The sequence below is a fragment of the Rhodofomes roseus genome (genome assembly GCF_022264815.1).
Source record: "Rhodofomes roseus strain CIRM-BRFM 1785 chromosome Unknown C8Q71scaffold_11, whole genome shotgun sequence".
Lineage (NCBI taxonomy): Eukaryota > Fungi > Basidiomycota > Agaricomycetes > Polyporales > Fomitopsidaceae > Rhodofomes > Rhodofomes roseus.
The window spans coordinates 748,361-770,231 of NW_025952967.1; the positions used below are offsets into that span (position 1 = coordinate 748,361).

General features: G+C 57.3%; 7 protein-coding genes across 7 annotated transcripts; 1 reads left to right on the forward strand and 6 right to left on the reverse strand.

Annotated features, from left to right (window-relative positions):
* Positions 1-1,726: 1,726 nt before the first annotated feature.
* On the reverse strand, positions 1,727-2,527 carry C8Q71DRAFT_75691 (uncharacterized protein). Its single transcript, XM_047923639.1, has 3 exons — positions 2,294-2,527; positions 2,204-2,231; positions 1,727-2,106 (listed from the first exon to the last, which is right to left on the reverse strand). Exons 1-3 carry the CDS (start codon positions 2,389-2,391, stop codon positions 1,762-1,764), a joined length of 471 nt encoding a protein of 156 aa, XP_047778570.1. The 5' UTR covers positions 2,392-2,527; the 3' UTR covers positions 1,727-1,761.
* Positions 2,528-3,411: 884 nt separating this feature from the next.
* On the reverse strand, positions 3,412-4,673 carry C8Q71DRAFT_75256 (ribosomal protein S5 domain 2-type protein). The gene is made up of 3 exons (XM_047923388.1): positions 4,490-4,673; positions 3,654-4,432; positions 3,412-3,600 (listed from the first exon to the last, which is right to left on the reverse strand). The coding sequence occupies exons 1-2, from the start codon at positions 4,584-4,586 to the stop codon at positions 3,678-3,680; spliced, it is 852 nt and encodes a 283-aa protein (XP_047778571.1). The 5' UTR covers positions 4,587-4,673; the 3' UTR covers positions 3,412-3,600; positions 3,654-3,677.
* Positions 4,674-4,804: 131 nt separating this feature from the next.
* On the forward strand, positions 4,805-6,056 carry C8Q71DRAFT_761610 (uncharacterized protein). The gene is made up of 4 exons (XM_047923881.1): positions 4,805-5,346; positions 5,401-5,426; positions 5,477-5,798; positions 5,910-6,056. Exons 1-3 carry the CDS (start codon positions 5,273-5,275, stop codon positions 5,782-5,784), a joined length of 408 nt encoding a protein of 135 aa, XP_047778572.1. The 5' UTR covers positions 4,805-5,272; the 3' UTR covers positions 5,785-5,798; positions 5,910-6,056.
* Positions 6,057-7,841: 1,785 nt separating this feature from the next.
* Positions 7,842-10,193, reverse strand: C8Q71DRAFT_761656 (uncharacterized protein). The gene is made up of 3 exons (XM_047923882.1): positions 9,818-10,193; positions 8,814-9,757; positions 7,842-8,764 (listed from the first exon to the last, which is right to left on the reverse strand). The coding sequence occupies exons 1-3, from the start codon at positions 9,852-9,854 to the stop codon at positions 8,231-8,233; spliced, it is 1,515 nt and encodes a 504-aa protein (XP_047778573.1). The 5' UTR covers positions 9,855-10,193; the 3' UTR covers positions 7,842-8,230.
* A 3,424-nt stretch (positions 10,194-13,617) lies between these two features.
* On the reverse strand, positions 13,618-17,629 carry C8Q71DRAFT_708870 (uncharacterized protein; the record flags this gene model as incomplete). The annotated part of the gene is made up of 13 exons (XM_047920643.1): positions 13,618-13,836; positions 13,890-14,138; positions 14,205-14,363; positions 14,425-14,700; positions 14,765-15,281; positions 15,344-15,505; positions 15,563-15,724; positions 15,799-15,976; positions 16,066-16,103; positions 16,157-16,272; positions 16,339-16,563; positions 16,617-16,670; positions 16,724-17,629. The coding sequence occupies 13 exons, from the start codon at positions 17,627-17,629 to the stop codon at positions 13,618-13,620; spliced, it is 3,261 nt and encodes a 1,086-aa protein (XP_047778574.1).
* Positions 17,630-18,752: 1,123 nt separating this feature from the next.
* C8Q71DRAFT_797080 (uncharacterized protein) lies at positions 18,753-20,306 on the reverse strand (the record flags this gene model as incomplete). Its single annotated transcript, XM_047925720.1, has 6 exons — positions 18,753-19,048; positions 19,118-19,297; positions 19,360-19,623; positions 19,817-19,875; positions 19,931-20,205; positions 20,277-20,306. 6 exons carry the CDS (start codon positions 20,304-20,306, stop codon positions 18,753-18,755), a joined length of 1,104 nt encoding a protein of 367 aa, XP_047778575.1.
* A 348-nt stretch (positions 20,307-20,654) lies between these two features.
* On the reverse strand, positions 20,655-21,433 carry C8Q71DRAFT_708626 (uncharacterized protein; the record flags this gene model as incomplete). The annotated part of the gene is made up of 2 exons (XM_047920634.1): positions 20,655-21,212; positions 21,266-21,433. The coding sequence occupies 2 exons, from the start codon at positions 21,431-21,433 to the stop codon at positions 20,655-20,657; spliced, it is 726 nt and encodes a 241-aa protein (XP_047778576.1).
* Positions 21,434-21,871: the final 438 nt, after the last annotated feature.

A 21,871-nucleotide genomic window follows, 5' to 3' on the forward strand; every position in this document is an offset into this window, starting at 1 on the left:
TGCGCAAAGGGATCCGGATCCGAGATGGAAATGGAGGTCAAAAGCCCATGAGCCGACGCAAATCATGCAAGGGCTCTTGTATGCGTACGCGAGCTTACATGCACTTCGACTAATTTTGGTATAGTACAACCCTTCGGGTCATCCAGTAGACTACTACTAATTTAGAGATCCCATGTATCTCTCGGGGCCGGTGCAAGGCGGGAGTGTGCTCGCAGTGCAACCAAGGATGTCGATAGTGCTGGGCATTTGGCAAGCATACGATGTCGCTACTGTATCAAGTGGAAAATCATGGCGAGCCCCGCTCGGACGGGTCCATCGTGGTGTGGATCCCACTTAAAAGGCATAGTCAACATGGTTCGGGATGAATCAGGGCACTGTAACCTTCGAGTGACTGCGGTCGGATCATGAAGAAGCTTTCACAGGGTTTTAGTCACTCAATCGACTACGCCTCGTTCTATTCCGAATGAGCAGAGGAACATTTCCATGTCATCTGAATACGCTCCAGACGTGTAGATTGGTAGAACTGGGGCGTCGGTATCAAATGCTCTTCGAAGATCGCACCCAAAGGGATGCGCCGAGGGCAAGCCAGACCGCGATGACTGTCTGAGCCCGAGCGAGAAGTAGGCATATGTCTCACGGCTCGACGTCCTGTTCCCGTGTATGCCTATCGAGCGGGGGCCTGACAGTACAGAAGTGATCTGATTAGCAGGCATGAGGTTCAGGTTCTGGTCCACGCACGAGTCCTGTCGCCAGTGGCAGCGTATCATACCGGATGCCTATATCTCTTGCACTGTGGCGAATCTAATTATAAGGTGAGAAGACGCATACAGAGTAGCTAACACACATCACAGGAAAGAAAAGGCAGGTCATGTGAGGAGCTTTCACTCGGTGTTGGCAGGAAACAATAGCTAGAGAAGGACGTGATGACACGACTTCATGCTGAGTTATGAGTCCACGGGATGGGGACTGATCAATACCGATGATGGACGAGATGACTTACGACCCGGGAGGGACGCGTTGCAGTCCAGTACTGGAATACGCCGACAACCAGACATGCCTTCTACCTTCCAGTAGTATCCCATGACTAGTAGATTACTGCACGTTGAGCAAGTACACTGGTGCATGCCGTAATTTGCCATACACGGTGTCGTCGGCTGCCGTCCCCTGCGTTCGTGGCGTACGTCCTGTGAATCGGCAGCCACGCATCCTGCTAGTGACGTACAGAGGTTCTCGCAGCATGGCACTCACTCTAAGACCGTGTGCCAAGACTGACAGAGTTTTTGACCTTGTCTATTTGCCTCCGTACATGAGGTGGCCTAGACGGAACATTGGTGAATGTTCCCAGTGCTCGGTACACCAATCACCGGGTGCCCGTTAGTCCCTGGTAGCCTCGAGGTCAACCTGTTCATCTTTCCAAGGTTTCTCCTACGCACATGGTCGACAGAACACGCCTACGTCTCAGAACCGATCGTTCATTTAGAGAGTATGGCAGACTCACATCTCGCATCGGCTCTCGAGCGCATCACCTCTTCATATCACATCGATCAGAGGTAGACTAGCTACCTTATGAAGCGTCTCACCGCCACCAGCAACCGACGAGGCGCTGTCTGTCCCACAAAGAGCACGAGATGAGTGTTGGTGAGAGCCTGGTGAGAACGGACAATTGCCCTCTACCCGGGCGCGCCACCTGACGGCATCGTGGTGGCGCGCTAGAGGGTGGCGCCTGCGGCGAGTCGGAATCTGCTCGCCAGACTGGAGTGGCTATTGCCAAGCGCAGTAGGCGGTGCCGTCGTGTGAGGGTGGTAGTGCGGGCGTATGTAGATGCGCCAGTCGCAGGGCTTCGTGGATGACGTCTGTGCGTGCGACCAGCCATAGAGATGCTGCGGCGTGGGGTAGGCGTTGCGGGCTGAGTTCTGCGCTACAAGGCCAGGGTTCGACGTCGGACGCCTGACGTGATGGCCAGCTGACCGACGACGAAGGGCATTGCGCGCTCTCAGCTGGGAAACCTGGCCTACATGGGTGGCCCGCAGCGGCTGAGACGACACCTGTCGGACCTGCCGCGAACCTGTATGAATGCAGTGCGCCCATATGAACGCGGGTACGACGCTAGAAGGCAGGCAGCGTTCGAACACGATCGAGTGTCAGCTGTCGGTATATGAATGCAGTACGGCAAAGACTGAGAACGACCGTTGAATATACATACCGATCCTCCGCAGCGTGGAGATTGTTCACTATCGGGTGGAGCTACACGTAAATGAAAAGGCATTGTGTCGTGAGTGTCCCGTTTACTCACTTTCCAGTAGGGTGACCGAGCGGTCTCGAAACGAACCTCTTCTTCTGGGCGTGGCGGGCCTGTAGAGGGCACACTATGACGGACACAAGGGCACGCATACTAGATTATTGAAATCTGCCTCATTTGTATGGTCCTGGTGGCCATAATGAGGGTCCGAGCTCCGTTGAGTCCGACATGACCATAGTTCCTGCCAGCAAGGCCCTCCCGAACCAACGTTTAGGGCACGATGGGGACAACGCGTCGACCTTCATATTCAGCGCAGGCTCAGTTTCCTATAGCAGATTAGCCAGAGTGTCTTCTGTAATGTTCACTGTCGCTCGGAGAAGCGTAAGAGAAGCAGTACAAGAGAGAACGACCGTGCGTAGCGCCCATGTATACACCTCGTGTCATACAATCGCTCTCGCGCGTCGCCTGCGGTGACGTCCAACAGTCCAACAGACCGCGGATGAGTGAGCCCACCTTCGAGCGGCACCGTTCCGGGGTTGGTGCGATCACCCCGTCCGAGGCGTCGCGCAGCCACACGCGTCCCATGAAAACACTTTCGGGGAACTTGTCCACGTCGCGCTGCCCGCCGCTACGTCCGCGGTGCCTTCCTCCGGACGCACAAACATGACATCGGACGGGCAGCGCGCGGTCGTCAAGCGCGTCTAGGTGTCAGCTGGCCGTGCGGTGCCTCACCGTTACGGCAGGACAAGGGGAGATAGGCGCAGGGCAGACGCATCGGCTCACTCCAAGTGACGGTATTGCCGTGTGGAGAGGCCCGGGCGCTGGAGGAAAGTGTCGGTAGGCGGTGGGTCCACTCATAAGTCGGGTGGCCAGGCACGGTCGAAGGGGGTTCGTGGGGCAGTTCTGCAATATAGAGAAGATGGGTTTGAGATGGATGCCGCATACATGCGCAGATTTCATGAGGTCGATCTGTCCTGCGACTCCACGACGCAGATGTATCAACAGCTACATGATGGGGATCATTCCTGGCAAGCAATTGAACAATTCTGGCATCCCTGCAATAACATGGAGGACATGGTGACCATGGCGCTCGACATACAAGGCCCGTTCCTGAGATATGGCAGGGGTACCGGGAGGATATCTCGAAAGGCGGTATTTCATGCTACGTACATGACTGCGGCCCTTGGGGGGACTGCGGCCTGTGTAGTAGCGCCCAAACGTGCAGGGCACATCGGCGGCTGCAAAGACTTCGCGAAGAGGAGATATTTGCTGCCTCTCGGGCACAGTCCCATGAGGTGGCCTCGTCATTGCATTCCGGACGCACAGCTTGTCGCTGCTGGGGTCGGGTGGCCCTGTAGAGACTTCGAGCGACGTCAGACAGACATAATAGGATAGAATACAATAGCGACCATACACGACTGCAACGCGAGGCACCCCTTCATATCTCCATCTTTGCGTCGTCGCTATCTTCGGCATGGGAAGGGACTTCCTCCATCGCCTCCGGTTCCGCCCTTGTCTTCTGGATAGTGCTGGCATGCGAAGCATCCATCGTGCTTATGCTCTCCTTCAGTATCTTCCAGACTTCCCGCGCACCGCCCTCTGCAAGTTCCCGCGCGCGCTTCAGCTCAGCTTCGTCGAACGGCGTGTTGGTGGTGTAGTTCGTCCAGAGCAGCGAACATGGCGGAACCTCCTGGGTGCTCGAAGAAGCAGAAGACAGGACGACCGAAAATAGGAAAGCGAAACAGCCTCCACCAGAAAGGCGAGGCATCTCTGCCTCGGAAGGATCGAGTACCAGCTTCAATGCAGATTCGGACGGCAGCCGTCCCACAGCAACAGCACATACGATGCCCCGCATTGGCACAGAGCTCGCGCTGATCAGTGCTGCACTGCTTGCGTTCACCAAGCTCGCAATGAGGTTCGCGCTCCAACCGCGTCCGACGCTTCCCATCCCGCTGCCGCTGTCGGTCCCGCATAAGGCCTGGCCGACTATCTGCACGAGCGTCCGGGGGTGATGAGAGAGAAGGAGGGCTGGAGACAGTATGCCTTTGAGTGTCGCGGAGAGTGCTTTGGAGTCCGTCCCGGAGATAGAGGCGAGTGGTCGGATGTGGATGTCCAGCGTCGCCTGTGACGGCAGCTCGAGGTTGGCGCGGACCTCGATCGGCCCTGATACTGAAGCAAGCGATTTTGTCTCGCCTTACCAGGGATAAAGATGAGTAGCTTTATAGACAGCTATGATCATAACAGGCGTACCGAAACCGAATCTGGCTGACCCATCCACTCTATCCAGCCTCTCGTAGACTATGCTTATCTCCCTCAATTCACTCGCCTTCCGTCCATCTGTGCGCATCGGTGTGCTTGAGACAGAAGTCGCAAATAGTCTCAGGCCAATTGCGTTCTTGTGACAGTCAGTCGCAAAAAGTAAGCAGTACTTACTAGCGTTGAGGTTTTGAGTGGACTTGTTGAGAGACGGAGCAAAAACGGAGCGCGTCGAACGCGTCCCACGTGACGAACGGACTTCGCGCTACGTCCGGACCGAGCTCTCACTGTCAGCTCGCAGCTCCTTCGCCGACGACCACGACCATGACCGCTTTTTGACCTTCACATCTCTTTCTTCAGCAATTGTACGATAATTTTGACTCTTCATATGCTCATATGCTTGTGACCACCGTAACAAGCTCGCTGCGCGGTTTGATGGAAGAAGGGGGTGCATTGGGGTGTAAGCGCATGTAAGCACTAGTCTCCATTCTCCGGCGGTAGAATGGACCAACATGCTGGACCCTGGTAATGGACAGAAGGGACATTCTTCTTTGCTCATTGTATAAATGTGCATCTTATCCTGCTAGTGCTCGTGCACAGACTGCGTCACCTTCACCCAGGTTTCAGCCACCACCGCCTCAGGCAGTGCAGATAGATGCTCCGCGCTGCGGCTGAACAACCCTCCGGCTCTGCTTGGGCTCTGCATTTATCTATGCGCCCTTCATTAGAGCCTTTCCGAATTACAAACCCATATACATACCTCCAAGATGTGTACTCATGCGCGCAGTTGCTGTTGGGTGCGTTCGTCTTGTCAGAGTTGTTGCGACGACATTCGCCAGCTGCTCTACCGAGTAAGTGGACTCTATCATGTCAGCATACAATGACCAACTGACCTCGTGCATGAGCTCTCGGTCTCCGCCCCTCCAGCATGGTAATTCCTGCGCAGTTTAGCGCGAAGACAGCTCTGACGGTCCATGCCAGCATTGTCCCCTGTCGCTGCTCTCCTACATAGACCGGTGTCAGTATCTCTCATGTCGCTTCGAACCCAAGTAACTCGCAAGCTGACAGCAAGTCACTCACATCTCGCCCCTGTCTACCAAGGTTTGGCACCCGCAGTGCTGGTCGTCCCTTTCCCAACGGGTCGCTCTCTTCACAGAACCTTTCAAAGACTTCGCAATTGCATTTGCCTTGTACTGGCGAGACGTGGAGAAGATGTTACCGTATCCGCGCTCGCCATCTGTCAGGCGGTGGTGCGACCTCGATGCATGGGCCACATGAAACGGTCCTGACGTGTACCCGCTGGGTGAGTGTGACGACCATTCTTATCCATAGAGGCGTTCTCGGTGCGTCGCACTGCACTGTATGCGCTCACTAGACATCTAAGCTGTTGTGTGCTTATTGTGGCTGTCTTCAGCGAACATAGCTAGTCAACCTCAAGACTTACGAGCGGTATCAATGAAGACCTTTTTCCTGTCACGGTGCTGTACTCTCTTTACTCACATCGATGACTCTTGGTGACATCCACTGAGATGATAACAGCGCCTCGTTCCTGCCTCGTTGTAAGTAAGTTATCGTTTGACGCTGACACTATATATCAGACTGCGGGGCACTAACCTCCTCGTTTGAAGGCCCGTTCAACTACCGTCTCCATGCTTGTATGCGTGCGCGAGCAGACCCAACTATCATGGCGTACGACCGCTGCGTTCAGCAGGCCGCCGCTCCATCGAGGTTCTGAATTGGCCATCACCGCCGCCCGAAGTTATACGTCACCGGCCACGACGGACAGGCGGCGACTTCTGAGGCTTCCTGCCCTACAATTCTTCACGTCGGCAACGACCCAGCTCGCTCACTTTGTGTCTCTCCAAGTTTTACAACCGTCCAATTTGTACTTCCGGAGCTGTGAGGGACCTGGGTAGCTGCGCCTCAGTGAGTAATTTCTAATCTGACGGTATCGAGGCCACATACCGTCAATTGAGGTTCAGCGTCGGCAGGAAGGAGGCGCGCCCACCGCGCCTCGTGCATCAAGTACGCCCACAGAGTGCCTCATGGGTGGCCTGACCCTGACCTCATGTAGGGGCCCTTGGTACGCTCGCCCTGATGCGAACTCTAGTCCGACCGCTCTTGTTCTCTGGGAGTATATCTTCGGCACCCTGGTCGATCCCAATGCCCCCGCCTCCTCCTCGAAGGACTATGCTATCCTCGGTAGTCCGTTCCTCCTGACGTGGCTGTTGCGCTGACTGCATCTCAATAGACAGTCACACACGTCGACATTTGCTGTTGGTCATACGACGGTGGGAGTCATGTCATGACTGCGCTGACTGGTCCTCAGTCAGCCTCTGCTCTTTTGCACTCCCTGCCGCAATTCGCCCAAGCCTTCAATGTACATCAGCTCTGGCATGTGCGCCCCTCTCTCCTACGTCCTTTCAGCGTCGTTGGTCGCTTATGACTGCAGGCCTGACTTCGTGAGTCCCAGCCTGTGTAACCATCTCGAACACTGACATCGACACTTCGTTACCCAGGCACGGTACCTCGGCTCAATCGGCAGCTATGACTTGTAACACTTCTCCCTGTGCAACGGCGACATTCTCTTCCTTTTGCTGCGCTTCCTTGCCTCTTCTGTGTTTCAGCTATCGGTGCATATACATCCTGGTGGGCGCTCATGCAGGGCACTTCGCTATTCTTACCGTCGCAATGGATCTCTGCCCTGAAGATCAGTCTTCTGCTGCTACGCCTACTATGTGTAGTGCCGCCAACGAAGTCAGCCTCTGTTACGAAGCTGCGGTTGACCCGATTCCCGCCGACGGCAGCCCGACTGGCGAGACGCGCTTTCGTCAACGAAGAGTGTCGCCATCGCCTCGACCACATGGACATATCGTCTCGGTACCAGCGCCTTACGGCTGGACTCACGGATGTCGACCCTGCGGGCCCCATTGCATGGTGCACCGCTGAACGTAAGCTCTTAGTTGGGTCATGGAACGCTGAAATCAGGTCTACTTCGTGGCGTCGCGCATGAGAGCCCGGTGTCCAGAGGCGCACTACCTGCGTCTCTCGCTGGTAATGCAGGGTTCCCCAAATGATTCGAGATACCGCGCAGCCAACCCCGGCCTTGTCGCTGCCCTTCGCCGATGATATTCTGTGTCATGGGGTGAGTGCTCGACCATTCTCCGCCCCTTCGATTGCTGACGTAAAATTCAACTCTACCTTGTACTGCCTCGCGTGTTCGCACCAGGGTCCGCGGAGAGCAACTTCAATAGCCCGCTCGGTTGACCGCGCGCTCCCCAACGCTCCAGTCGGAATACAAGGTTATCGGCACACGGCGCTCGGCGGGCGATATGCTGTCACGGTGCATATGGGCGTAGGCGGAGATAGGTTCGTGTCCCTCACGCGAAGCATTCGCGCTGCCTTCAATCAGAATAATGACGGTATATTTCCATCCGCTCCAGGGAAAGTCTATGGTACAAAATAACGTCGTAGCGCGCAAATAACCTTGGTGTGCGTTTCGCGCACAGAGTCCGGTGAGAGTGATATCCTAGTCCCTGAGATCCAGACGCCTTCCAGGCGTCACCGTAAAGATACAGTGTGATGGCTTACAGCCGAGTTAGTGATACAGTACAGCCTGCGCTCGTCCTCGCCAGGGGCGTGCAGTAGGCAGATAACGGGACAACAGACAGCGATTCGAGGATAGAGATGGGGATAGAGTAAGGGAGGGGGAAATGGTGAGTGTAGCGCGAAACTTCAATGATGGTGAGCAGCGTAGGAATGCGCAATAGCGAAAAGGTGCTCCTGCTGGTATACCTGATCCGGAACCTCCGCGTATTTCTGATAGACCGGATCGTGGTGGGCGGCGACGCCCTGTGCGTACATCGGGTCGTAGTAGTACCCGTCCGTCGGATGGGCCCACTGCTCCTGGACGCCGTCGTTTTGGAACATCTCGACCGGCAAGCCCTGCAGTTCGTCGAGCTGGCCCGGGACCTGTCCGCCGTAGTACGTCGCCTCGGCAGGCATGTACTCGGTCGGGTACGGGCTGGGGGTATTGGGCGAACTCGACATCGGCGTGGAGGAGGGACCGGCCCATTCGCACGCGACGTTCGTATCGATGCGCAAGCCATCGGAGGGGTGGTGGAAGACGGGCTGCTGCATCGTGTACGCGACGTGGGGCTGCGGTGCGAAGATGTCGGGCTGCTGTTCCGCGTATGGACTCGAGAGCGGGTCACAGGAATCGACCGGCGATGGCGCAGCGCAAGTATTGAAAGAGAATGATTCGAAACCCTGGCAAGGCTGTCAGACACACGAGTGAAGGAGACAGGTAAGCACTCACCATCTCAGGGTTCGGGGCGGGCACCGCGTACTCGACTGAGGTGTCCTCGAAAGGAGAGGATGGAGTGCTGTACTCGCTCATGGATTCGTATTCTCCCATAGATTCGTACTTGCCCATGGGGTCGTACTCGCCCATGGATTCGTACTCGCCTACCAAGGATGGCGTCACGTAGCCCGGCGTGCTCGGCATCGACGCGCTGTAGCCCAAGGAAGGCTCGGGTTGCGAACTGACAGCGCGGGCCTTGATGGCAGGTGGCGGAAGCGAAACGAGGAACGGGGAGTTGGGCCGTTCATCGGCAGGGGCGGACGACGATCGCCGGAAGTGGCGCGCCGTTACGGGGGCATCGAAGCGTGTGACGATCTCGGGGACGTGGTTGTGATCGAACTCACTGACAGCGTCGTCAAGCTCCGCGCCCTTCTTCCCCTTAACCAGCAGCTCGGCGATCTTCTCGCATCGTTTCGTATCCTTCGGGCCCACCTCGCGCACCTTCCTCTTCGTCCTCGGGTACGGCGTACCGTTCTTCGATGACGGTCGGAAGGAGTAGCCAGGGTACTTCTGCTTGTGCTCGTCGAGCAGCGCCTTCGCCTTGTCGAACCAGATCTGCTTCTCGGCGGGCGGAAGCTTGTTCCAGGTGTACCCGATGATCGTGGAGAGGGTGCTGTGGTTCGTCTCGACTTTCGATGAGACGTGGTCGCTCTTGACGAAGGACGACCGGAAGAGGATGAACGCGTTGGGCGGGCGAGGAACGTGATCCTCCGGCTTCTTCCTCGAATGGGTAACTTTACGGGGTGGCACATCACACGAGGGGAAGAGGGAAGACTCGGGAACAGATCCAAAGGAAGGGTTTGGGTCGTTGTACGACCCGGGCGTGATGTTCTGTGCGAACGCGAACTGGGCGCACCCAGGCGCGTCAAAGGAGATAGTGGAGGTAGAGGTGACGGCACCTGGTGAGTGGCATTGCGTCAAACTTTGCATGGCCACGACATGTCGTGGCTATATCTCACCTGATTTGGCACGCTTCGACGTCGCTGCGCGTGGCATTGTGTCGCAGAGAGCACAAGTGACTATGCCAGGCTGGACAGAAGAGGCGGGAATGACTCCAGGAGCGCGGATTGATGCGCGAGGCGGGAGGGAGGTGTCGCAAATGGTACAGGTGGGAGATTACATACGAGTCTTATACGAAGGCGGGCGAGAGGAGGGTGCGAAATCTGAAGACAAACTCCGATTGCTCTAGAGTTTTTGGACTGCGTGTTCGCCTACTGGATGCAGTAAATTCCCATACTCTCGCTTACAGCAAGGCCCGACCTACGTGATAACACGCATCGAGCAGAAGCGTTCCGACACAACGGATGCGCCCTGTTTTAATTACGCGTACAAAATGATGGATTTCCCGTCTCATCGTCCGGTCTGTCGACGGGACAATGTCGCCCTTACATTGCTCGATTCCTTCGACGCGCACTTCGTACGAAAGCACACCCATCTGCCTTTTTCGCTGGGGAGAGTCGAACAGAGAGAGGGTCGTTAGGCATGCGATCAGTGCGTAGGAGTCTGGCCCGGCAGCCACCCCCACGTGCGTGCGGAAGCATCCGACCTGATCTCGCAGAATCTCCGATTGCAGAGTGATTTGCATCCGATATGGTAACCCTTGTCTGAGACGCCGAGTCCCAGCCCAGAGGCTGCCTGCCCGAGGCTTTACTCCCCTCTGCGCCCAGTCAATTTCAACGACGCGATGATGGCAGCAAACGACTAGGTGAACAAGGCTCGCACTGACATCAATGATTAGGGGCGGCCAATACGAGGACATCAAGGTACTGACAGGCGCGGACGCCACCGCCGTGACGGCACACTGCGACGGGGCAGCTAAGCTCTCGCAATTCCGCACTCCTGGGTGCCAGACAAGCACTACTGGTCTCGGTTTAGCTCGCGGGTCCAGCCTTCGGAGGGTCGTCATGGCTATCCTCTTCCTCTTCGGCGCCCCCACTGGAGATCGTCCTGATCGTAATGGAAACTAGCCAGGGATCTGAAGATCTACTTCCGCACGCAAGAGCGATCCCATGTCTCGGAAGCTCTTCTGCGAACTACAGAACATTAGACAGTCAGTGCGTACTCGCACTATTGAATGGAAACACGCTCTCTAGACTGTCGTAGTGGCGACTAATGCCATCTCATGGAACGTAAAGCAGACGGCAAAGAGGAGCCAACAGTCGATAGACATGATGCGAACATCCACGGAGCGTCTGCGCATGGTCCAGCACTCTATCCGCGGAGCAAGGCTCTTCGTATTGGATTCGCGAAGGTCTTCAAACGTTCATCCGCAGCAGCGCCAGTTGCACGCAGCGCCAGCGCCAGCCACATTGTATCCGGTCGCCAGCTGAAGTCCCTCAATACAAGGCATCCCTGAAATGAACAAGAGGTCTCCACCACCATTAGTCGACGAATCAGCATTAGCATTAGTATTGCGTCTGTTATCAGCTAGAGCACGGGAAACCTACGATAAGGCATGATCTTCGTTGGCCGTTGACAGGCAGTACCAACCAGAACTGGAGAGCAATCCTATTTTGTGATCCGCTAGAACGATCACGGTTTGTATTTCTGAGCGGTCGTACTGCCGACTCTGCACACATGCACACCTTCGGGAGGTGTAGTTCATGTGAGCGCCACTGCTCGGGGTGAAGCACCCGCGTGATGGATCTGGAGATAACAGGTGAGTGCGAGCGCAAGAATTCGCCCTGCCGTCATAGGCGTTCGGTAAGAATCACTAGCTAACGTGAACAACCCCGCATGCAACTTCACGAAGACTATTGGACGTATCATTACAAAGCGGTCATTTGCTCACCAGAGATTACTATTGAAAACTCCCGTTCGCTCTGCTAACTCCTGCCCAGTTCCCCGTGACCCGATGTCGTTAGTCTCCCTTGGGGCATGACGCCCACAGGGGAGATGTACCGTGATAGGGCCTCTATCAGACTGGTGGCGGTGGCAAGAGATTTACCACCGCCAGGCCCAGGCCCGCAGGTATGAGCCGTCCAAATTATATCCTACCACTGTCAGAGACATCGGCAACGCTGCGAGAGGGACGAGCAGGAGCCGCAGTTATAATGTGCACATAGCCCCCACCCGGGCAACGTGGCTCACCACGTGTAGGGCCTCGAGGCGGCTCAACCGACGCACCATTGCTGGGCAGTGAGACATTATTCTCTCCGTCTACACACTCGCCGAACACGATTCCGCGAAGTCGAGGGACGGAGGGAGATCGCGCCTCGGGTTGCAGGCGGTCCGGCCGCGCCCTGAAGCTCAGGTCGGGGGGACTGGTGTCTCGACCCTGGCGGCCTGCCTGTCCGCCCCGCCCCTGCCGTGGCGATGCGTGCCGCACGGCGCATAGGCCCGCATGCGCTACGGAGTTGTTGTATGAAATTGGCGCCTCTCCGTAGTTCGGGCGAGCACAAGGTGCCATTAATCACCCGCGCAACCGAGGCTCAAAAGTCAGTAGGCCCACTATCACGGTCGACTACTCACTATGCGCCACGTAGGATAGCTAAGCTGTGTACTCCGCAGCGAAGAGCTGCACTGCGGAGTAGTGGTACTAGCGGTGCACCGCCGATTCACTTTCCTGCGCCGGTGGGGGAGTGACCGAGTGGACAAAATGCCCCCGGATTTTCCTAGCGTGCACCCTCATTCGGCATCAGGGACTTCGACAGAGAGTCTAGAGCCGACAACCTACCGATGAGCTCTGCGGCGTCGGGGACCAGTTCGCCGCCCTCATGCAATCTGAAGACAAGGTCGCCCCTTCCAAGCATCATAGCATATGGGAGACCCTGCCGACTAACCAGTCGGCGGCATTTCGCCCTGTGTTACCCAGCAATTATTCCAACCTGAGACAAGCCAGAGCTCACAGGTAGACCGACGCGTCGTTGTACGCGCAACGGAAGCGAAACATTGTCGTCGCACCCGCGCCAGCGGGGCGCCCGTCCAACTTGGCAACGCGTCGGTGTTGCGCCACCGAATGACTTGTGATCCGCTCATCGTGTGTTTCGACTGGGGATACAACGATGGCCTAATGCAGGGAAGGGTCAGTAGAATAACACCGCTGTTTGAAGAGAGACCGTACAGAACAGAAATGATCCCTCCGCCGCGCTAGATGACGCAGCAGCCCGCGAAGCCAGGAACCACCCTAGAATCGCCCTTGAACGGCTCAGCCATCGTGATGCTAGCCCATGATATTCCTATGAGCGACCGTAGAAGTCTTAGGCCATGTCAGTAGGACTACCTCTGGCGCCCCAAGAACGGATCCTGGTGGTAGCACATGTGAAGCCACCGATATGCTGATGGTGCGCGCGCCACACCCGCGAAGGTCACTGCAAGCGCGCAATCACCACCGACAGCCACCTACTCAGACTCAGGGTCTGGGGATGTGATCCGACATGCTCGCGGGACAACTTGGGAGCCGCTCAGTCAGTAGTGACGTGCAAAACAAATGCGTCGTATTTGACGTTGGGATGTGAAAGGGAAGCGGAGTTGGAGTAAATGACGGGTTAACGGCGCCAATCCCCGTGTCCAACAGTGCCGTAAGGAAATCGAGCTTTTGTAGTTCCTTCCTAAGTCCGCGAGCGACTACTTACTCGGGCGCCGTGATCACTCTGATGCTCCCAGGATGGTACAGAACAGCGCCTGGTGGTGAAGATGCGCCCGGTCAGAGAAGGACGGTGCTATAGTAACGTACAGAATACAGGAGAAGGCATGCAGGACCGTGGTGGCGTCAGAAGGGACTGACGGACATTCTCCGAGTAAGTGGTGCCGCCTTCGGTCATGGCAAAAAACCGATTGACTTCCAATAAATCACCCATGCTCTCGCGTCTTGCGCGCCGAGCGGAGGGAGCTCTGCGAGGGTCTTGCTGACGCTACATGCCTTGCTTGTCTCGAAGAACGGGAGACCGCCCGCCTCGCAGCCGTCCACGCCGTCTCGCTTTGCTTGCGCCTCCGCGTGAATCACGGTGCGATAGTAATCAAGCAGCTTGATACCGGGCTGACAGGAGGGGATGAGTACGTAAGGAGCCGACATAACAGAAGTGAACGTACGATCCTCTCCAGATGCGACGCGGAGGTATTCAAGGCTGCGACAGCTTCCAGTCTCATGACCCACTCACCAAAAGGTATGAATGGGCTTGTCACTGCTCCATACCTGAGCTCGGCCTGCATCGCTCCGAACACGGCGGACCATTCGACGGGACGCGGGTGAACGACGTTGATCAGTTCGGGTGCCTCCCGCCCGAGCACAACGTCGACAACAACGCGTGCCACGGCGTCCATCGGTACCCACGAGACGACCTGTCAAAGAAGCAGCGGTCATCCAACCGTCGTCTCCGGAGTAGATTACCGCTGGCACGGACGCACACTTCCTGCATCGGGTAAAGCACCCAATGCGAGACTCGACTTGACGATGTTCGGTACCCACTCTGAGGCGTTCCATACGCCGCCCTTAGACGAGCCTGAGATCTGTCCGATGCGCAACGAGGTCGTCTTCAACCCTCTCTGGTGTGCCCTCGCCAGAACCTAAGATGGACGGTAGGTAGCTCAAACGATGGTAGGGAAGACCTAGTCATCTGATGCTTACCTCTTCGACGACGTACTTAGACATACCATAGCCAGAGGTAGCCGCTGCGATGCTGGAGTCATGCAGAGCAGCTTCTGGGACATGTGCACCGTGGTTGTCTTCCTTCACGTTCCATCCGCTGGCAGCAGACACGGAAGACGTGAATAGATAGTGCGCTGCCGGTGCGAGAGCCAACAACCGGATCGCACTGGCTATTTGCGTCCCGAAGGACGTCAAGGCGAGGTTGAAGTCCACGCGCCAGGCGCTGTGTACGATATGCGTGACCACCTGTTGGATCTGACGTAACGAAAGATAAGACTTCCAGTCGGGTATAGATAGCGCGACTGAGCTGTATACTCACCTCATTCGCATTGTCTTGTGACAAGCCCAGGTCATCCCGTGTATAGTCGACAGAGAGCAGTGTTAGCTTCGGGTGGTTCAACAGCTCCAGAGGCAGCTGTGCGGCATCGAAAGCGGCCCTCTGGCGATGCATGAGCCCGCTCCCACGGTTCAGAGCATATACGCGTTTGGTCCTCTCCTCGCTCAGCAACAACGCCAACACATGCGCACCGAGGTTGCCCGTCGTCCCGGTAAGAAGCACAACACGCTCACCATCGCCCACCGTGGCCACCTCTGGCGCACGCGCCGGCAGCAGCGCGGTGTACTTCTCTATCGTCGCCTCGATCTCCTCAGAGGGCGACTGCACCACGGAGTCGTCCGAGCGCACGAGTGCAGCGACGGCTTCCGCGAGCGATGAAAGCGTAGGGTGCTGGAATATGAAGTTCTGGGGGACATGCCGCGCAGTTGTGTTGATAGCGTCGTCGGACGACTCGCGGAGGGTCCCGATGATGCGGTTTCGGAGGAAAGTCGCGCTCAAGCTGTCGTACAAGTCCTGTTCATGAATGATTCGTTAAGCGGAAGGATGACATAGATGATATACCTGTCGAAGCCCTGCTCGAATAAGTCCCTGTCAGGATCCACCACCCTCTCGTCATTGATACCCGCAGCGTGCTCCGCCAGCCAGCTCTGTACGTCCTTGACATACCACGACGGCGGCGGCGCGACTCCGTGGGCATTTGAGCTCTCCTCGACCGTTTTGTACCTACAACGGCGATGAGCGCCATCCCCATCGCTGGAAATGCAGACTTGAATGGCTCACAATTTTTCGATATCATGAGCGTATAGCTCGAGCGCCTTCTTCCGTTGAATGGTGCCCTTCCCCGCGCGAGGGAGAGGACGAGTCGGGTCAGAGACTAGGATCATCTCCTTAAACACGCGCGAGAATGCAGGCAAGTTATGATTTGCCTCTTCGACGCGCGACCTGGCCGTGTCATCGCAGACTCTGCTTAGCTCCCGCATATTCATAGTTCACAGATACGACTCAGCAAGGCTCACCAAATCGCATTTCTGAAGTCGGCGACGGCGGCCGAGTCGGCTGGGTCGACCCCGTACCCGGCCTTCGGCTCGACGAGGACGCCGATCTGCTGGTGGCCACGCCCGAACGCGACGGCGCCGCCGACGAGCGGGTGCGCGCCGACGTGCCCTTCGAGCTGGATCGGGACAGTCTTCTCCCCTAGACAGTCGCGCCGACGTCAGCCGTGCTAGCTCGACTCGCGCAGGACTGGCAGGCTGTGACAACCGATGACAGGAAGTGTCACATACCAGAGCCAAGTACGATCACGTCGTCATTGCGTCCCACTCTGTAGTATGCGAGCGTAAGTGTAGTTCACGGTGGGTCAACGGATGGACTTACATTTTCCAGAGACCGGGCTTGGTTGGGTGAGGGATCCACAGGTCAGAGGTAGAGTAGCCGCGCTCTCCATTCGGTAGCTGCAAGTTCTGCACGGCGGGGCGATGTGTCGGACAATTCTGAACAAATGAATCCCCCAGTTAGGACGACTGACATTGGTATCTTCTAAGACTTGGGAAGCATACCAGAAGTTGCAACTCATACGTGCCATCACCCTGATCCACCCATCTCGTCTTCACGATGTCCTCCGGGAAAAACATCCAGTCCCATTCCTCAGCGGTCTTACCAATGAGAGGATCCGAGGCGCTGACGGTACCGATCTCTGTCGTGCCATAGCCGGCGGTGAGGCGGACGCCCCGCGCGACAAGCTTATCTCCGTTAACTTTCGACAGAGGGCCGCCTGCGACTATCTGATAGAACGCAAATGAGTGAATGATTGACGATCTAGCCATTCGATCCTTACTATGGTCTGCATCGTCTTCAGGTACTCGATGTCGTCGTCGCTGTTCGCCCAAGCCTCCAACGTCCATCAGCACACTCGGAGATACATTCAAGTACCACTATTCTCACCTCTAAGAACGCCGGCACGCACAGCATGATGTTGCACCCTACCTTCCTCGCAGTCTCCAGCGTATTCTGCGGGGTCGGCACGACGGGCGGAGCGCCCTGTAGCCCATTTGGTGGGAACGTGATCGTAGGGTACCCCGACACAAGCGGTCCAAACAGCTGCACTGCTACGGCCATGGTGTGGAACGACGGGAGTGGGTGTGAACCATAGCAGTGGCGCCGTAGGCGACCACCGACGATACTCGGAAGGGTGCACCATTGGCGAACGAACCCGTGTGTTAGCGGGACTGGTTTCGGATGGCCCGTGGATCCGGAGGAATGCAAATACAAAGCGAGGGAGGTTGGCTCGGGCTCGTGCGGCGGCGGCGGGTAGCGCTCCGGCACGCGCAGGGACGCGTTTGAGGACGGAGCGAGCGCGGGGAAGATGGATGCGAGCGCGGGCGGCTCGTCGACTTGCACAGCGTAGTCAGGCGGAAGCTCGCCGCGCACGCCAGCCATGAGCTCGGCGAACGCGGGCTGCGAGATGATGCGGTGGCATTGCGCGTGTTTCATCATGCTCGCGATCGCGATCGCGGGGTTGCGCGGAGACATAGGAAAGGGCACACACCCTGCTCTGGCGAGCCCCGCAAGGATCGCATGGTACAAAATCGTGTCGACATTCGCGACGATCGCGACGACTGCGCCCTCTGGGCCTTCGCGCTTCGGACGGAAGGCGTGTGCGATTCGGTGGGTGGCCTGCGCAAACTCGAGGAAAGACACTGAGCGAACTTCGTCAGAGGTGAGGTTTGGGTACGGGAAGACGAAGAGAGGTCGGTCCGGGTTGTGGTTCGCATGGAAGTCGACGAAGCCAGGCAGGACGTTGATGGATCCGTCCAAAGGAGGGACTTCGTCAATTACTGGCAGGGTCATCGTCGTCAGTGTCAACAGTCCGGGGAGGCGAGTTGACGAAAGGAGTGTCGCACATGAGATATATACCCGACGGGCGCGAACAGTTGGAGGAGGACATGGCTCTATCACTGTCACCAGTCAGCGCGACCCTAATACACCGGCGTGGCCGAAGCTTCGATCGCATTGCTCCGAAGCAATAATAGAATTCTTGACACTCGTGGGGAATGTACATTCCCTTCGAGCGTCGACGGAGAGTCCAACGCCAGTGATCGGACGCCACTCGCAATGTGGGAGCAGCGACCCTCGGGCTCGGGCTCGGGCCCGAGCATATGGGTCAGCTTGCATAACAGTCACAGCACGGGAGGTGGTCAAGGCAGCAAAGGTCAACGGGATGCGGCGTACAGCACCACAGTCCGCGAGAAGGCCGGTGGTGGCTACCAGATGGTGAAGAAGCGGTAGCTATATGAGCGCCTCATATGACGATCAGAATGCAACACTGCACCGCAAATGACTTCACGGATGACAAAACACGCCGGAAGACTGCCGGAAGGCACAAGATAAACTTGAGAACAACACGTCGAGTCAGCGTCGAGTTGCTCGATTGATGTATGGCGTCCTCCACTCGATCGCCGCGCTCCTGCCATTCTCGGAACGTCTCTACCTGGCAGACGGGTTGTGAGCAAGCAGAGGTTCTGAACTGACGACATGATTGGCACGACCACTCACAACAATGGTACATTCGTTCCAGGCGGATTTGAAGGGTAAGGAGGCAAAGGCCCTGATTGAGTGAGCACATTGCAAACAAAACGAACCCGATCCACTCCTCCTCTGATCAAGGATCTTCATCTTCGATCTTCATGTTCAGATCTCGCCCCGGTCCAAATCCCAACTTGTAAACACCGGGCCCGATAAACTCGCGAGGACATGTCGAATTAGAAAGTGCGCCCCTACGGGTACGGGCCGCACTAGCAACCACAAAACCCGAAACCCAACCTTCTGCATCATCCGGCCCCAAAGTCAATGCTCCATAACGGCACGGGCGACCCCGCGCAATAAACATACTAAGCAAACACGAAATGCAAGCGCAGAACATACCAACGAACGGACAACCTAATCCACCCTGCACCGATATTCCCGTGGTAGACTATGAATCCACATCCATGCTCACGCTCGCCTCGTCCACTACCGCCGCGTCGTCCCCCCTCGGGCGCTGCCGCACCGCGCCGTTCCCGGCGAAGTTCGCGCCCGAGCTCGCTGCGCCGTTCGGGCCCGCGGGCATGGGCATTATTGGCTGGCCGTATCGCTGCTGTGGGCGTGCGGGCGTGACGGTGTTGGGAGGGGCAGTAGGCGGGCGGGAGTCGGGCGAGCCGGACTTGCTACGCGCCTCGCGCATTGCTCGTGCGGAGGGATTGAAGTGACCGCACTTCGGGCAGACGTACTCTGTCGGAAGACAGGGGCGACCAGGATGTCAGTCTTCTGTTTGTAGGAAGGATAAGAACGGCGACGTACGAGCATCTTCCCACATGCTCTCCTTCACAAGCCCATTGTGCGCGAAGCACTTTTGGCAGATGAGGGCGTAGCGAGACGCGGCAGCACCGACGCCGGTCCCGTCGTCGTCCCCGAGGATCGCGTCCGCGAGCTTGTCGAACCACTGCTTGCGCGGTGGCGGCATCGGGCGCAATGGCGAGGCTGCACAAGCAGCATACGTCGTCAGTTGACCCAGCCGTATCAAGAGGGAGAGAGGAACCAACGCGAAAGTTGTTGTTGTAGACTGGGCGACATTGGTGCTGGTGCAGGAGTCTGCGGGTTCAGCTGCTGTGCAGGACGCGCAGGGGTCTGCGGCAGTCGCTGCTGCTGCTGTGGTATTTGCGGCCTCTGCGGCGTCCCAGGTGTCACAGGGCGTGGGCCATCGTCGTACCGCTCGATGAGGTTGCGGGTAGAGTAGTAGTTGGTCTTGTTCTTTACTTCTTCGATCTTTTCGCGCTGTTTCTTGCGCAGCGCGATGAGGGCTTTCTCTGTGGAGTCAGGTTAGGGTTAGTCAGATATAGTCCAGAAGATAGGGACACTGCCTCAGCGGTGATCCCGTGGAGGGAGAAGATCAAAGGCTACGTCGTGCAGTCAAGCCATGGGCTGGCCAGTGTACACAAGTGCGGACTGGCAGGACACGACAAAGGGTAAACTTGAGCGTAGATACGTAATGACACTTACCTTCCGCATCACCCGCCCTCGTATACCAAATCTGCACAATCCTCCGCATGAAGAGAATCCTGCGCGCAGTCACTCTCAGCACAACGCGCGCGAAGCATGGAGTAAACCACTCACACGATCGGCCCCATAAACACCGGCATGCTCTTCGCCGTCTTCTCCCATGCACTCTCTCGTGAGTGACCACTCACCCCTGGAATCATGGTGCTAACATTCGGGAGGTAGTCTGCGTACCACAGGCCCGCCCAGAGGCCCCAGAACGCAAGTGCCCAGACCGAGAAGACAAGAGTCGAGCGGCGTTCGCGCAAACGTATCTCGGAGAGGTGCTGCTGGCGCTTCGCAATGTCATTTGCGAGCGACGCTAGGATCTGCTCGTAGTCCTCTGGTTGAGACTGCACGATGCAAATGATACGTGAGCGGTTTGAAGGCCATAGTCGTGCTCCAGGAAGCCGAGGAGGCGTACCTTGCTAAACCAGCGTGAAAAGAGGCCCATTATTGGGATATGAGGGAGCTGGTGGCCCCGTTTCGGTTCTAAAGTACAAGATGGTGGAAAACGCGTGGAGGGAGAGTGGACGCGTCGGCTAAGTCGCTGTGCTGTCTGTAGCTTGCTGTGGCCTCGCGCTGGTGTCGTCAGAGCGTGGGACATCGCACGTGGTCGCATTCGGATATGGGCGCTTGTGCGGTCCTACTCTCTGCAAGCACCAGCTGCGCATGCCCTCCACAAGCTTGGATACTTCTGCTTCCGTACAATCCATTCTGTGCAAGATACGACTGGAAGTAGAAGAGGAAAGACCAATATTGAAATTGAAGAGAGCAACTATACGGTATGTGCCACAAGCTACTAGTAAATGCCAGGGATCAGCCTGTACGGGACTCTTCTCGCATACTCCTCCCACTCTTTCCCGAACTCCTTTTTCAGGATTGCGTCCTCCTGTGGCGTTCTCGCGGTCAAGTTGAACATGCCATACATCATCCATGCGAGGTAACCCCACGCAATGGCCTTGCCCAGCGTCGTCTCCGCAAGTCCGCATTCCCGGAACCACGATCCCGGCGCCATGTGGGTCAGGCCGACGGCGGTGACCCCCAACATCAGAGTCGTATACGACGGGTGCCGGACGACCGAGTATGGCCCGCTGGTGACAAGCCGGTGGCCGTCGCGGATGGTGATCTCGTACGTGAAGAGCTGCCCGAGCGCACGGAAGCAGAGGATGCGCAGGTACCCGCTGACCGTCGCGATTCCACAGCCCGCGAGGAAGAGCGGGCTGATCCCGACGCGGTTGATGGACGACGCGGGGCCCCAGACGAGGTGCTCGATGACCTGCTGCGCGAGCGTGTGGGACGGGTACGCCCGCGCAAGGATGACGGCGGTCTCGCAGAAGGCGCCGCCCCAGATGACGACCTCGAGAGCACGTCAGGGAGGTGGTGCAGGAAGACTACGTGCGGCTCGCCTACCTTCAGCGACGCTGTGACCGATCTGACGATACGCGCGAATATCTTCTCCCTCCGTGGGACCTCCTTATGGATCTCCCCCTCCTTCGGTTTTGGCACAGGCGCTGTCAGGGCCACGCCGGTAGTGTATGCTGCCACAAGGACGAACGGGATTTTGTACAGGGAGGCCATTTTCGAGAGGGTGGAGGCGATTGCAGGCCCCTGGGTCTCCCAAGCATCGTTTAAAACACTGCCCGCCTCCAGCGCGATACATCTGTACAAGCTCCCATCAACATTGCCCCCAGTTGTCCCGGTGCTACACGACTACCTTGTGGTGGATCAAATCCCGACCGGGACGCTGCTGAGCGCTGCTGTTGCGTGTGTGCGAGTCTAGACGAGCCGTTCCATCATGGGACTTGTATCATGGTGCCGTTAGTGTAGGCTTGGCGACCGAGCCCCGGCGAGCGGCGCGAGTCGACGTCCGACTCAACGTCCGGTGCTGACCCTTAAGCTTGCTGACCGCATAGGTATAGTACATTTTAGCACGCACCTCCACCTCCTTCCTTCACGCCTTGTGGATATGCTTATACTGCCGTACCAGAGAATCCGTCGGCAGCGTTGCGATCGAGG

Excerpts from the sequence above, each read along its gene's own strand:
- C8Q71DRAFT_761656 (XM_047923882.1), bottom strand. The coding sequence starts at position 9,854 with ATGCCACGCGCAGCGACGTCGAAGCGTGCCAAATCAG. Across the intron at positions 9,758-9,817 it reads GTCGAAGCGTGCCAAATCAG|GTGCCGTCACCTCTACCTCC; the intron begins GTGAGATATAGC and ends GCCACTCACCAG. Across the intron at positions 8,765-8,813 it reads CCGCCCCGAACCCTGAGATG|GGTTTCGAATCATTCTCTTT; the intron begins GTGAGTGCTTAC and ends CAGCCTTGCCAG.
- C8Q71DRAFT_75691 (XM_047923639.1), bottom strand. The coding sequence starts at position 2,391 with ATGCGTGCCCTTGTGTCCGTCATAGTGTGCCCTCTACAGGCCCGCCAC. Across the intron at positions 2,232-2,293 it reads CTCGGTCACCCTACTGGAAA|TGAACAATCTCCACGCTGCG; the intron begins GTGAGTAAACGG and ends TCCACCCGATAG. Across the intron at positions 2,107-2,203 it reads CTCCACGCTGCGGAGGATCG|CGTCGTACCCGCGTTCATAT; the intron begins GTATGTATATTC and ends CCTGCCTTCTAG.
- C8Q71DRAFT_75256 (XM_047923388.1), bottom strand. The coding sequence starts at position 4,586 with ATGCGCACAGATGGACGGAAGGCGAGTGAATTGAGGGAGATAAGCATA. Across the intron at positions 4,433-4,489 it reads GTCAGCCAGATTCGGTTTCG|GCGAGACAAAATCGCTTGCT; the intron begins GTACGCCTGTTA and ends ATCCCTGGTAAG.
- C8Q71DRAFT_761610 (XM_047923881.1), top strand. The coding sequence starts at position 5,273 with ATGCGCGCAGTTGCTGTTGGGTGCGTTCGTCTTGTCAGAGTTGTTGCG. Across the intron at positions 5,347-5,400 it reads TTCGCCAGCTGCTCTACCGA|CTCTCGGTCTCCGCCCCTCC; the intron begins GTAAGTGGACTC and ends CTCGTGCATGAG. Across the intron at positions 5,427-5,476 it reads GTCTCCGCCCCTCCAGCATG|CATTGTCCCCTGTCGCTGCT; the intron begins GTAATTCCTGCG and ends GGTCCATGCCAG.